This window comes from Diabrotica virgifera, chromosome 3 (genome assembly GCF_917563875.1).
Source record: "Diabrotica virgifera virgifera chromosome 3, PGI_DIABVI_V3a".
In the NCBI taxonomy this organism is placed as follows: domain Eukaryota; kingdom Metazoa; phylum Arthropoda; class Insecta; order Coleoptera; family Chrysomelidae; genus Diabrotica; species Diabrotica virgifera.
In genome coordinates, this window is record NC_065445.1 from 95,938,503 (window position 1) to 95,954,440 (window position 15,938).

At 32.3% G+C, this 15,938-nt stretch overlaps 1 protein-coding gene across 1 annotated transcript; it reads right to left on the bottom strand.

Moving 5' to 3' along the window:
- Positions 1-96: 96 nt before the first annotated feature.
- LOC126881950 (mesencephalic astrocyte-derived neurotrophic factor homolog) lies at positions 97-11,028 on the bottom strand. The gene is made up of 4 exons (XM_050646693.1): positions 10,865-11,028; positions 10,666-10,763; positions 10,484-10,608; positions 97-832 (listed from the first exon to the last, which is right to left on the bottom strand). The coding sequence occupies exons 2-4, from the start codon at positions 10,742-10,744 to the stop codon at positions 530-532; spliced, it is 507 nt and encodes a 168-aa protein (XP_050502650.1). The 5' UTR covers positions 10,745-10,763; positions 10,865-11,028; the 3' UTR covers positions 97-529.
- Positions 11,029-15,938: the final 4,910 nt, after the last annotated feature.

Here is a 15,938-nt window from a genome sequence, read left to right on the forward strand (position 1 = left end):
AAACATCTTGATTGTATCAATCAATGCAATCTTATATCATATCAATTGTATACTCATACAGTACAAAATTATTGTTATTTAATAAAAATAAACTACTAACAATCAAAAATATATTTTATATTACAAATCGAATGATACAAAGTCACGGATACCTACTGTAATAAATAAATAATAAGAAATGTCGAAAAATACATTCACTTGAAAGTATGGAACAAATGCCACAACATAACAAATGTATGTTGGATAATTTAAAAAAAAATCACCAAAGTGACCATTTCACTAATTTATAGAGTTGTTAATTATACCTATTATTTGATATATGACAATAAATTAAAATACTGATAATACAGTGTAACGTTATTAGGAACAAAAAAAATGAAGAAACTGATATAAAAACTTTCTTAATACAATTTAGAATGATTTGTTGTATAAAACGTTCTCTTTGGCAAAAAAATATCCATAACAACTCTAAAAACCATCAGTCCAATGAGCTAATACAATTTAAAAACTTCCTAATTTTTCACATTTTTCACAGTTCTACGTGTTTGGGTTTTAGCTCTTCTATCCTCTTCAAATATTCACTCTTTTCTATACATCCCTCACAATCTTCACCCCAATCATTCAAAATTTTCTTGAGGTCCCTAACCTTAAGTTTCTTCAGATCTACTGTCTTTAAATCTATCTCTACATCATATCGGAGTTCACAGATTTGTGCGTCTTTCTTTTTGAGTTTTTCACAGATTTTGTCTGAAGGCATGGACCATGAAAGAGGCTTTGACATCTCACCTAGAATTCCAGTCGCACTCTCCTCCAGTCCTCCCAAATAGTAACACTAAAAATAAAATAGTAGGTTAGTTTCATTTCAAAAATTCAAAAAATTTATGTTGCTTATAATATCACTACAATAGTAGGGGAGGAAAGTATGCTAAATGTGCAGTTAGTCGAGCGTTATGGGGACCTATTGGGTTGTGAAGATTAGGTCCTAAAAGCAAAAAAAGTTAAGTAAACTTTTTCATTTAAGTGGTGACTTTCCATTTTTTAATTTAATTTTCCATTTCCAGGAATCGTTTTTTCCGATTATAACGCCATCTATCCATAATTCGAAAAAACGTTTCGAATAAAAGTTACTTATTTTTATGGGGGCTCCTATTTAATATTTTAAAGTAACCGCCCTCCCCACCTCCGTGGGGGGTGTCGTGTTTGATGTCATTCGATAGATTTTTCAAAAATATTGAATACCTGTAGATTACAGTTTTTCGATCTGATGTTTATTTCGCGAAATATCGCGGGGTTTCTATTGAAAATTTTAAATTTAACCCCCACCCCTCTTCGTGGGGAGTCGTATTTAGTGTCATTTGATAGATTTTTAAAAAGTATAGAAGACGAATTTTGTGGTTTTTCGATCTAACGTTTATTTCTTGAAATATATGCTCTTTTCTTGTGAAACTTTGTGGACTCACCCATTTCCTTAGGCACCGCTCAAACCGTCAGATTTGACGATTCGAAATCTCACGATTTTGAGTTTATCTAAGGATAGATTTTTTTTTCGGGTCCCCCTTAACGAACTCCCCTATATTAAGATCCAAGATATGGTAGGGGTACATTTACAGGATACAAGGTTTCTCCCCATTTTATAATCTGGCGCGTTCGAGAACTGCAAAAATTCCCGCTTGGGCTCCCCTACCATTAGACTGTGTAGGAAATAAAGTAGGCTACTATTACGCCGTCCTCAAATAAAACGCGGTATGTGCAGCCAACTTAAAACCGAGAAATCAGCTCTAAAGTTTTTTCTCAGGCTCTATAAATGTTTTAACAACTTTTTAACGCAAAACATGTTTTAATCATAGTTGAACATTAGTTAAAAATATATTCTTAAAAAAAATCATGTTTTTATCAAAGCTGTAAAAAAATTCATATACCGCGTTTTAATTGAGCAGCGGACATATTACTGGATCAGAAATAGTGCCGTATCTGCATTTTATTTACAAATAGGATTTTTTTACAAGGAAGAATAGTTACCAAAAAAGAAAAATAAATAGCTTATAATTGTTTATTATATACGCAAAATACCTACATGTCATAAATGTTTAAAATTCGAGGTCGCAACACGAGTCTCGATAAAAACGCGGTAAATGCGCTGTGCTGCTCAATTAAAACGCGGCAAGTACATAATACTCGCTAGCACATACCGCTTTTTAGTTGAGTACTCTGTAGATACCGCATTTTAATTAAGCTATCGCTAATATTAAGCTAATCTATTGAAATTTAGCACATATAGTCCGTTCTTTAACGGTAAAATATTGCAAAACCTCTAAATTTTAAAGAACCGCTTGGATTGACATGAAATTTGGCATACACATAGCTAACAAGTCAAAGAAAAAATGTGATATTGTGCCGATATGTGCTTTTGCCCCGGGGGTGGTTTTCACCCCCTCTTGGGGGTGAAAAAATATTCGTCCAAAGTAAGTCCGGAAATGGATAAACTGACTAATTCTAAGTAACTTTTGTTCTATAGAGTTTTTTTACTAAGTCAATACTTTTTGAGTTATTTGCCAGTAAATATGTTAATTTTTTCAACAAAATAACCACGCTTTTAGACGGTTTTTTGCAAATAACTCAAATAGTAAGTATTTTATCGAAAAAACATTCTTAACAAAAATATAGCCTGTAAAAAATTTAAAAAAAAATGGTGTATATATTATCACCTCTGTATACCTAGTAGAAGCAGAGTTATAGCTAATTAAATATAGGTTCATATTCGTAAAATTCCAAATGGAATACTTTAACGTGAAATAACCAAAAATGAAGCACATTTCGGGGAAAACTTATTACAACTTATTTAAAGTGTTTAAAAAAAGCTTCATTTTTATTTTATAAAAAAAATTTCTAGCATCAAAAGTAAACAAGTTACGCTCAAAATAAAATTTGTCCCTTTTTTTGGTAAAAAAATCGGGAAAATCACCCCCTAATTAGTATCTCAAATGAACTTAATCTTTACGACTTCACAAGTTTCTTGACTCGTGTATGTATTGTTTATATGATCTGTAAGTTTCATCGGTTCAAAGTCCTTATTTTTGAAAGGGCTGTAGTTAAAAGGGGTTGAACGAGTCACTGTTCACGAATGTATGCAAATTTAGAAACACCAAATCTTAATCAATTTTTGTCTAACAGAAAAACAAAAAATACATGATATTCAGAAAAGCAATGCTGACTTTTTTGTTTTTCGAGATTTTTGGTATCTCTAACAATTTTTAAGTTATTTTGAAAAAAAATCATATTTTTTAAAATGAAAATTTTTAAAAATTTCACTTTAAAACCAAATTTTTTTTAAAAATAAGCACTTTGAATTGATGAAACTTACAGATCATATATAAACACAACATAATTAAAATAATTTGTGGAGCGGTAACGATTTATTTCATTAAGTTGCTAATTAGGGGGTGGTCTTCCCGATTTTTTTTGCCAAAACAAAAGGGACCAACTTTATTTTGAGCGTAACTTGCTTAAATTTAATGATAAAAACTTTTTATAAAAACAGAAATAAAGCTCTTTTTAAACACTTTAAAAAAGTTATAATGGACTTTCCCCAAAAAGTGCTTAATTTTTTGGATATTTCACTTCGAAGTATTCTATTTGAAATTTGGTGAATATGAATCTATTTTTCATTGGCTATAACTCTGGTTTTACGAGTTCCAGAGGCCTAACGCGTACATCATTTTTTTTTACTTTTTTACAGGCCATATTTTTGCTAAGAACGTTTTTTTCGACAAAATACTTACTTTTTGAGTTATTTGCGAAAAACCGTCAAAAAATGTAGTTATTTTGTTAAAAAATGAACATATTCACTCGCAAATAACTCGAAAAGTGTTGACTTGGCGAAAAAGCTCTATAGAACAAAAGTTACTTAAAATTAGTCAGTTATCCATTATTCATTTCCGGACTTATTTTGGACTTATATTTTTTCACCCCCAAGAGGGGGTGAAAGTCACCCCCAGGGCAACAGCACACATCGGCACAATATCACTTTTTTTCTTTGACATGTAAGCCATGCGTATGCCAAATTTCATGTCAATCCAAGCGGTTCTTTAAAATTTAGAGCAAAAACCGTGAAAGAATGTACTAATACGGCATATTCCAATTTGTTTATTTTGGTAGTAAATAAAATGATGCGGCTTTCAGACATTCCAGAAGCATAAATAATGTCACAAGGAAACCACATATAGCAAAAACTCGATTTTCAATTTTTTGCAGATATCGCATTTTAATTGAGGACGGCAGTATTAGACTGCAGGACTGCCTCCCCCCCCCCCAATTATGAAATCCTTGATAAAAGAAATGGGGGGCTTCTACATAATACATAATATTTTATTAAACTATCTTTGTTGTTGTTTCTTTTTTTTATGTGTTACAAACTATGTATATAGTTTTATTGCAATGTTTTATCTGGACTAGATGTAGGAGTTAGGAAAATCAAGGTTTTACACTGGTGCCATTACGAAAACTGGCACAGATCCTAGTGTTTTATTTGCTAGTTCATGTGGACAAACCTTTGTAGGAATTAATGTAACTCAATAAATTCTGTGGAAGGCTAAAATGGCTACCTTATTGTACCAATATACGATCATTCTCTTTGCTCCTAGGCAGGGTCGGCCTTCTTAATTACATTTCACCATATTTATGTTTATATTGTACCCCTATCATCAATCCCTGTTACCGACACATCCTGTTTAAGTTTGGAAAATGAGAACAAATAATGACTAAGCACTGAGTCCTGGTGCAATCTTACTTTGCTCCTGTCCTAACACTAGTTGTTATTTCTTCATGCGTGTTTCTCACAATCTTCAGTATTCATCTGGCTCTCATTTATTTTTGAGGAGAATCTCTCGAGGAACTGTCATATGCTTTCTCAAGATCAATGAATACCTTACGAGCGTTTGTTTTTATGTTTTTATGTATTTTTTAATCAGTCTGACTAAGTAGTTTTATAGCCATGTAATTTGTGAATTGTATATCTCCACTGTCTTTGGACATTTTTAACAGGTACTACTATACTGCTCCTCCATTCATCTGGCATTTGTTAAAACCTGTTAGCCAACTTGTTCCTCTCTCTCCTAAAGGTGCCCACACTTACAAATACCATCTGATCTACTTGTTTTACCTCTCTTTATTTCTTAAAGTGCTTAAATAACCTCTTTGTCTGATATTTTTGTGACCCATTGTTGTTACTATATCCTTTACCGAAAGTACTTTTCCATTGCAGTGCGCTGTTTAACATCTTGAACTAGTGTTATCCAGTCCCGACAGTGAAAAGTAAAAGGGACTTAAAAGACTATATACAGTGGGTGATCATATTATTAGAGCTACTTAGTAAAATTCAATGTTTTAGAGGAATGGGTATATAATTGAGCTGTATCATATATTAATGGATTTGTTTTTATTTGGCTGTCTTGTTACACTTTATGAAAGTGCAATAAATAGTCTGACAATAGTGGCAACACACATGTGTGGCAATGAGTGACTCAGATGCCATTTTTTGTCAGTGCTGCCCAGCCTAGCTTGCAACTCGTGAGCCTATTATTTTATATTCTTGGTGTTTAGAGTTATAATAAACTTTGCGAGTTTCCATTGCTACCTAGTGATATTCTGACAGGCCTATACTATTTTTTGTGGATTTAGTAAAAATTGCGCGTTCGTTACACTAGTGGTACCAGAACATAATGGGAAATCCAAAGACATCTCACCAAGGAAAATAGCAGAAATAAAAACTTTAATATTGATTACTAATCACTCCAACAAAAACATAGCATCCATTTCTAAAGTTTCAAAGGCAACGTGGACCGTATAAAGAAAAAATTTACATACCATTATTAAACAAAGGTAAAATTTTCTGAGGTGGCTCTAATAATATGATCACCCACTGTATATAGGGCTTTTCATTCACAGTCATTTGTTTCGAGCTTCTCTCATATGTTGTATAATCTGTGTATAATATTAATATACACGGATTATATGACATATGACAGAAGCTCGAAACAAATGACAATCGATGAAAAGCCCGATACTAGTGTTATCTGATTTTTCTGGCCACCGTTTATATAATTTTCTCATCTCTTTTAAATTTGCTTGAACTTCGTTTGACAACAACCAGGGCTCTTTATTCTCAAACTTTTTTCCTGACGGTTTTACTAAGTATTTCAATAGCAGTACCTCTAGTATTACTGGCCATATTCCTCAAAATTATATTAGGACTTTCTCTCATGTTTTAGAATATTTTTTCTACCGCTGTGTCTAGGTACACGCTAACGTGTACGCAAATAAAAAAGTTAGGTACACGCGAATTAAATTTCATCAAGCTAGTGACGTCATTATTTAGCGTGCACAGTGACTGTATATTTTGGTACACGCTATTTTGATAAGTTTAGTGTTTGATAGAACAATATTTGTTATTAAGGGAAGGGAAGGGAAGGGAAGCAGAACTATTCAGATATTTCAAACTTAATTGTAATAAATCAATGTGTACCTATATTGTATAAAAGTATAATATACTAGTTATTATTATATTCATATATTATATATTAATATATTCAGGTTATCAAAATAAATATTCAGTTGACATGGCATGTATGTACAAAATACTGTTAAAATAATTTTTATACGTAAACGTAAGTTAATTATAACAGTTTATAAACATAAACCAATGCTGTTGTGTTTATTTCTATTTATACAGGGAGTTGAACTTGTTACGATTTTCATACAAAATTGGTTATAACTTTGTCAATACCCTGTATAACATACCCAACCTTTATATTTTTGTGATGGGGAAGTTAAGAAGATTTCGAACATAAAATAAAATATAGGGTGTTCCATTTAAAAAAACATAATTTTGGTCTGCCACTATGTTATCGAACGCCCTGTAACATTCTAATTAATTTTGTACTATGAAGCTCAAAGTTTGCTACAATTTTTGTTACTAACTATTATTGCTATCTATGGATCTACTTAATCACACTAATCAATCGCCCTGTATATATTTTATCTTAAAACATCATGCTACCCTGTTTTAAAATATTGTTAAACGCATTAAAAGAACTAAATAATGGTCCACACTCCATAATTAATTTAAAAACAAACACTAAAATAAGAAATAAATAAAAAAAACAAACAAATAAAAATAAGAAATCTCTTTACTAATCAATATTAAAATGTAAACACAACGCGACTAGACAAATGTGAACCTCACTCTGACTGACGCTCGCGGTATTCTCAAGTTAGCGTGTACGCAAAAAACCAGTAACAGTGCACGCTAAATAGTGACGTCACTGACTTGATGACGTTTCGCGTGTACCTAACTTTTTTATTTGCGTACACGTTAGCGTGTACCTAGACACAGCGTTTTTCTACCTACTATTTTTTCCCAGAATAGACCCTTTTTCTCATCTTTAAATATCCACTGATTGACTGTTTGTCCATGAAAATGGAAGATAAAAATATCACATTTTAAAACAGATTATAAGCTATGTTTTGAAGTGTTTTTTATTTAACACTTGGGTTCACAGTCATACCGCTCACTTTGTAGATTTTTTTCAAACTCTACCCATTGATGTGATATTTTGGAAGTTATTATAAATAAATTTATACCCAGAGTAACTGCTACATACGAGCCTAGATGCATATAAACTGGACCAAAACTACTATGCAACACAATTATATTTTTCTGAATTAGAAATGTATTCTACTACTGAGAGGGGGTTGGCTTCGGACTTAATCCATTAGCCACAGATTGTAGTAATGACCATTTTATTGTAATCTACTGATTTAAATTGACAATTAAATTAAGGAAAAAAAATTGTGAAACTATATTTCATACTCTTGAGAAAGTCTGCTGTTAAACGTATTATAATGCATAAGAAGGTCTATCAGCAGTACAACAAAAAATTCTTTCAAAGGTTGAATTTTGTTTTTCCAAGGAATTCAATTAACAGGTCATAGACTGATTTGTCAAATAAAGAAAATAAAAAGGATAAATTGATATATAAAGGATATTTTGATAATAAATCTCTGGTAGTTTAACTAGATTGTATAAAATAAGTAAGCTTATTTTTGATGTCTCGCATAAATTAATTGGACCAAATATTTACTCAGCGTTACCACAATCTAATGATTTAAAACAGTATCAACTCTAGTGTAGTCCCTACTAATGTTTAGCAGTAATCTGGTTGAAAGTTATTCTAAATTTCCTGGACATTAATTCAGGAATAGTGTGAACAGGTGTAGTTCGAACTGCATTTTTCATCAGATGCAAAAAAGTCTCAATAGGTGGTTGATCTGTACTGCTTGAAGCCGGGTTGGCAGGTTTAAACCAACATACAACATAAACAACTTAAAACCTTGGTTAGAAAAAAAAACTGGTTTTTTATTGAACCTCCAAACTGGCATTTTTATTTAAAATTTTTAATACAGCTGCCGCAAATGAAGAAAATTAAGATAAATAAATTCTGTTGTTTTACTTTCGAACTTAATTATTTTGAATATTATTACGTTTGAAGATATTTTTTTTGTTATATTAATTTTTTGTGTGTGTAAATAAAAATAAAAGTTGTCTTAACCATTTTTTTATACTATTCTATACTATTTATACTATTTACTTTATAAAATAATTTATTCATTTTTAAAGTATTTAGATTTATTATACTTTGTATCAAATAAACCTGGTTTAAACCAAATAAACTTGGTTTTAACCAAAAAACCTGGCTTTTTTGGTTTTTTGAAAAAACCTTGGTTTTTTCCAACCCTGGCTTGAAGGTCATTTTATAACAGGAATATTCAGTTTCTGCAACTGTGATGTTATGGATTTTGGTATATATATGGATAGGTAAGTCACATTCTAATGTTTTGACAGTTCTCTTACGTCAAAAATTTTGACCTACGTAATATCGTTTTTGTAGTAAAAATACTATATATGGCAGTCTGTGCTATCTTGTTCAAATATAAATCTTCAATCAAGCAGTTGAATTTCAATAATGAAAAGCAAAAGTCTACTTGTAAAGCACTTTTGTACTTCCTAGAATGGACAGTGTGCCATCAATGAAAATAATATGTCCATCTACTTGTGAGTATATACAATCCCAGATCATAACTCTTATCTTGTAGGTAAAACCTCCCTTAGCCGAATTAATTGGGGGGAGGTTGTTTCGGATAACAAGAATTTCGGTTAAAAATAACATTGTTTTTTTGTATTCTTCTTGCATCAAATTACATAGTACTCTTGATCAGAGTTGGTACAGTGGAACCTGCTTAATTCGAACTTCCATAATTCGAAATCTTCTTTAATTCGAATCTTTATTCTGGTCCCTAGCATTTCCTATATAAGTAGTGGTAAAAAGTCGTGAATAATTCGAATTATATTTTGGATAATTCAAACTTTTCTACTATATTTCTTGAATATCTTAGAATCTTGTGTCATTACGGAGAAGCAAAATTCTAAAAAGCAGCTAAAAATTTGGGATCTCTTTGGAAAATAATAAAGTCAGTCTTTTTTATAGCTTGCAAATGTTTTAATTGGTATTTTTGGCCGAATTTTGTTGGCCCATTTTTTTAGGTTGACAAAACTCGGGCAAGAATGGAACAAAAACATCTGCAGTGATAAAAATGATTAACTACTGTTTTTTGCTGATCAACTACTGATATTTATCATTATTTGCAGGATGTTTTTGTAGGTAATCCTTGTTTTTGTAGATTTATTTTTTAATTCGAATTTTTGGATAATTCGAATTTTTTTAACGGTCCCCTGAGATTCGAATTATCCAAGTTTCACTGTATTAAAAAATACTATGAAGTGATTTCGTAATGCTTTTTTTAATATAAGTGTTAACTTATGTTAAAGAAAATTCACATCAAATTGTTTCCGTTTTGGGATAAAAATTGAAGAAATTATTGAAACTGTCACCCCTTTCCGTTAATCGATGTTTCAGTTAACGGAGGTTTTACTGTATGTACAAGTTCGAGTAATATTTGAAGATAAGGTAAGAAAGATAAGAAAACGAAGTCATGCTGCCTAACATAAGAAGCTGGATTCACACAGTCTCATGACAATGAAAAATTTGCCATTTTTGCGAAGCTCAATTGAGAAGGGACTTAGGGATAGAAGAACTATTTTTACATGTTCCTCCTCTCCTCTATATTCTTGTCACTACTATGGTTTTGGTTATATTTACATAAATTTCGATTGATAATTACAAATCATTTCTACCATGATGTTATGACCACTGGGAATAAGTTCAGTGAATAGTGTATTACTTATGACATTCTAACCAAACTTTATCTATATTGTCTATACCTGTAATTCTGATTTTTCTATATTTTCTCTCATCATATGGACACCCACACAGTTGTTTCCACCACATGTCAAGTCACTTCCTCATCTCTTATCTTAATCTTATGTACAAATAAGTATACAGAATATTTTAAAAAGTAAAATACTTACAAGTCGATGTTCCTTATTTTTTAATCCTTTACAATACTTCTTAAACTCAGTCTCAATCTTTTTGGGATCTTTTCGCGTACTTTCGTCTAAAGTGGCTGAGAACTTATTCAAAGTTTTGATACATACTAAAAAGTACATCACGTTAGAACATTGGTGTTTTATTCCTTAAATTTAACACTTACCTTCACATTCATTGGGTTTAAGAGCATTTGCAGCCAAAACTAATGCAAGAAAAACTAAAATGAGTGGCTGAAATTCCATTTTTAATTTATCTTTGGTGCTAAAACAAATAAGGAATAATGTAGCATAAAGTGAGGTTAAACGGTTATATTTTGTTGTTAACTTATTCCAATTAAAATAATGAATTTATTTATTACTTACATATGAAATGTGACTATTTGTACTTGAATTAGTTTTAGCTTCTTTTGCTCATTACACGTTAACAAAACTGTAAAAACCGCTGTCCCAAAAATGATCCAGGCTCAGAGCTGTCAGTGTCAGCTTGTTGGCGCTTTCGGATTGGTCCACGTTGTGGTGACGTCTTCTGACATTCGGACCCCACACATTGAAAAATCTTTAATATTCGGCAACTTATAAAAACCAGATGCTGTATATAGTGTCACATAACTAGAACGATTCGAATTTTATATTTTTCGCTTATGTTGAGATTAAGCTTGTCGCTCATTTTTATGGGCTGCGAAGCACGGCGAAGCGAAGCACGGCTCGGCGAAGTTTTGAAATACGCGCTAAATATGTGCACGGTTTAAAATTTTCGCTTACGTACGGGGAGCAGCACGATGTTCGGTTTGGAATCGAAGGCAGTTGCACTTTCGTGTTGAAGTAGGTGTGTAGAAAGGTGTGTTTGTCAAACGTAGGAAACAGTTTGAAAATCTTACAATTAAATTAAATCCCTATGCGGCGATAGGGCTTTTCATCGATTGTCATTTGTTTCGAGCTTCTGTCATATACAGGGTGATTCATTAAGAATGTCCAATCTTTGAGATGTAGATTCTAGACCTCAAAATATTAAGATTTAACCCAAATCATTTAAATAAAATGTGGCTCGTTCTGAGTTACAGGGTGTTTTATTTCAAAAATTTAATAACTATTTTTACCCAGGGCTTTAAAACCATTTGACATATTATCCTTGTCATACTTGGCAGGAAATATAGGGGAAAGTGAATAGTTGACCCTTCCCAAATTCTACGCCACTGGCGAAATTGCTATTATAGCACAATATTTCGATTTTCCAATACTTTCTATGTAAGTAATATACTCTTCATTCGTAACGTTAAAGCCATTAGTTTTCGAGATATTTGAAGTTGAAAATGAAACGGCACAGCTATTTTGATTAATGTATTGTGCTCCTTCATTTTTAACTTTAAATATCTCGAAAACTAATGATTTTATCGGTACGGATGAAGAGTATATTATTTGCATAGAAAGTATTGGAAAATCGAAAAATTGCAATAAAATAGTAATTCCGCCAGTGGCGTAGAATGTGGGAAGGGTCACCCATTCACTTTCCCCTGTCGTACACCTCTGGTACTAGCCAGAAAGTTTTATTTAACATATTTTAGTAGGTTGTACAGTATCTACACTATCTGCTAAGTATGATAAGGATATGTCAAATACTTTTAAAATACTGAATACAAATAGTTAAGATTTATGTAATAGGGATGTTTGATTTAAAAACTATTTCTACCCAGTACTTTAAAAGTATTTGAAATTGCCTTGTCATACTTGCCAAAAAGTGTAGGTACTGCACACCTTACTAATTTATGTTAAATAAACGTTTCTGGCTATTACCAGAGGCGTACAGGGGAAAATGAATGGTTGAACCTTCACAAATTCTACGCCACTGATGGAATTGCCATTTCAGCATAATTTTTATATTCTCCAATACTTTCTATGCAAATAATATACTCTTCATTCGTATCGATAAAATCATTAGTTTTCGAGATATTTGAAGTTAAAAATGAAGGGACACAATACATTAAGCAAAATAACTGTAAAGTTTCATTTTCAACTTCAAATATTTCGAAAACTAATTACCTTAACGTTACGAATGAAGAGTATATTATTTACATAGAAAGTATTGGAAAATCGAAATATTGAATATCGAGATATAGAACTTGGGAAGGGTAAACCATGCAATATCCCCTGTCGTACGCCTCTGGTAGTAGCCAGAAACGTTTGTTTATCATAATTTAGTAGGGTGTACGCCCAAGTAGCAATTTTTCGACGCATTGGTTGTCAGTACAAACAAATGCACTGTATATAACGTTGCCACAGTGGACTTTCAGTTGTTTCGGCCAACGACCCCTAACCCGACTGACATTACGATGTTACAACGTTAAGTAATATCTTTAGTTATATGGGCAACTAAGTTATTACTATTGTGACAACTACATATCACAGTTAAGTTTTTTCAACAATCGCAACTACTTAAAAACGTTATAATGCTAAACTAATTTACGCCCATGGGTTTTCTGGCCGACTAGGTAGTTGTCTCTCACGACCCCAGGGCCTTTACGTATAGTTCTATAGATGTGTTTCACGTTTACGGCAACTTCAGGAGCAAAAAAAGAATTTACTTTATAACCTTACTTTTTTCTTATTATTTTATATTTTATTTTGCTGGAAATTTTCGATTTATTTAACAACCTGTTTATTTGTTTGTTATGAGCTGGTTTCTCCATTGTCCATTGTTTTATATCAGTAGATTTGATAAGCTTAAATCTTTGTATCAGCTTTGCTAGACAGGGTTGCCAGGCCAGTTCTTACTCTTTCAGTACTATATCCGTTGCAAGATAATTTGGCTGAAACTCCGACAAAATATGTACTTTTTGTACATATTTTGTCTGAATTCCATCCGAATTATCTTGCAGCGGATAGTAGTTTTGCTTTCAAAAAATCAATAGAAATCAGTAGATTTTTTTAGGCCCTGTAAATACAGTAAAATCTGTGTTAACGGTTACCTGTCAAAATCGCCCGGTTTCATAATCAACTTAAAGTAAACATTTCACTTTAAAGTTGACATTTACCCATATATCAATTGTGATAAAGGTAGGTACCAACTTACTTAAAATTTAAAAAACTGATTATGAAACCGAGCGTTACAATCATTTTGAAAATTCTCCAAACCAATTATATGAAGATTTCCTTATATAGATCTGGTATTTACCAGTTTCATTTCTCTGTCCATCTATTATCATCATCTACGTCCTGAATCTTATTTTCGGTAATGACATTGGGAAATTGTAACAAAATGTCTGAAAATTAATTTAGAAATAGGGTGAATACTATTAAAAAGCAAATTTTATTTTAGTGATAACAAAATATTGAAATATACCAAACATCTAATAAAAAACATTGCCTACTAATAGAATTTTTTAAATAATATCAAAAATATACCAAAACAGTAGATATCTACTAAATGTGGCAATGCTGTTAAGGAGAATGATGCGCTCGATGCACTTCATTGCACTGGTCACATGACCTCTGTCACCCAATAAGAGGGTGCGTTCTAAAGTGGTTGGGATAGTCGGTCCAGGCCGTGTTTGGTCGGCGATTGGACTTCTCGGTTGTCTCATCCGTCTATGGTTGGTAATAAGGTATATTTTAAGTAATATTGGTAATGTTGTTTAATGCACCATTTTGGTTTTTTTTGGGATGTAAAGAAAATAAAAACACAAAATATAAAAAATGCAGGCATTTTCTAATACCTTTAAAAGCACCATCAATACATTAAATTTATACAAAACATCTTTAACATAAATTCTGGCTTTTATATTAAAATTAGATTTTTTAAATTTACATATTTTTTGTTAAAAAGGTGATAAAAAATGAGCGCGTGTGTTTTTTAAAGGTGGAATATCCATATTTGACGGTAATCTGAGATGCGTTTATAAATTTCACATCAGGTAATTTTGTTTAAGTCCTTATTTATGTATTTATATAAATTTAAATACCTGATATGATGTCAAAATAGTTTACTTTTTATATAGGTAAAAAACATAACCAGTCCGACTCTTTGAGCAACCATTGCACGCAGGCACTTTTTATGGTCGTTTCAGTTGTCTTATGCAACGTTTAAGGTTGCCTAGGCAACGTCAAGACAACTCAAAAATCGTCCCGTCCACCAAATTAGTGCAGAATTGGGTCGTCTTCTAGGCAATAACAACGTTGTAACAAAACGTTGCCACGCGGTAGACAACGTTGTCGCGTCGACAAATTGCTACTTGGGCGGCAACTACACTTTCTGCAAAGTATGACAAGGATATGTCAAATAGTCTTAAAGTACTGGGTAAAAATGGTTATTAAATTTTTAGATAGAACACCCTGTAACTCAGTAACGAGGCACATTTTATATAAGTGATTTGGGTTGAATCTTAATATATTTTGAGGACTAGAATCTACAACTCAGAGATTGGACATTCTTAATGAATCACCCTGTATATGTTGTATAATCTGTGTATATTAATATACACGGATTATACGATATATGACAGAAGCTCGAAATAAATGACTGTGAATAGAAAGCCCTATTGTGAGAGTTGCAAACTCTTTCCTACGTTTGACAAACTGTACGTGTTGTACGATAGTTATTGAAGTAATGACTTCGAGTAGCAGTTCAGAAGAAGACTTTGTGATTGCATGTGTAGTAGCTGAAGAAGAAGAACATAATATGAATCGTAAAAGAAAACCTCGGATTCATAACATAAATTTAAAAACGGAAAATCTACGGAGAATTCCACCAAATTCATGACGATTTATACAGTATTATAGAATGAGCCCAGAAAAATTTACTGAACTCATCTGGTTGTAGTAGTTCTGATATGAAATATCATACACTTCTTTATTATAATTTTGGACAATCAAAATAAATGTTTATAATCCATACTTTCTTCACTACAGTACTACAGATCGTACCTATACAGGTCTGGTCTAAATACAAAAATACAAATAGACTGAACATGAACATTAGCGATATTAGTGAAAGCTTTTTCAGTACGAGACACGTCGAAAGTTAAGTAGTCGACAAACGAAATTCAGAGAAAAGTTTCCGCATGACTTCCGCAAATCCGCGCTCACTAGTGCAACGCGAAGCGCGCCGAAGAGAATTTCTTCGCCTAGGATTCTACGGTTGCGATCCCGGCCGCTTCTCTTCGTTTCGCCGCGCGTTGCTTCGCACAGATAAGCGCGGTTATATTTATTTAACTATTAGCCCAATAAATGACCGTTTTGGAGTGTAATTTTCAGGGGCAACTCCGAATTGCATGAAAATTTGGATTTAGGTTCTACTTACCCTCCACTTCAAAGTTGAAATTGTGCCGTTGGTTGCTTTTACTTGGGGGGTGACAGTCACCCCCTCTGGGAATGGGGGGGTGGGGTGAAAAACGCTTGTTTAAAATAAGCTCGGAAATGGATAAATTGACAGATTGCAACTTTC

Coding starts and splice junctions, on each gene's coding strand:
- LOC126881950 (XM_050646693.1), bottom strand. CDS start 10,744: ATGGAATTTCAGCCACTCATTTTAGTTTTTCTTGCATTAGTTTTGGCT. Junction 10,609..10,665: donor TAAACCCAATGAATGTGAAG/GTAAGTGTTAAA, acceptor TGTACTTTTTAG/TATGTATCAAAACTTTGAAT. Junction 833..10,483: donor AAAATAAGGAACATCGACTT/GTAAGTATTTTA, acceptor TTTTATTTTTAG/TGTTACTATTTGGGAGGACT.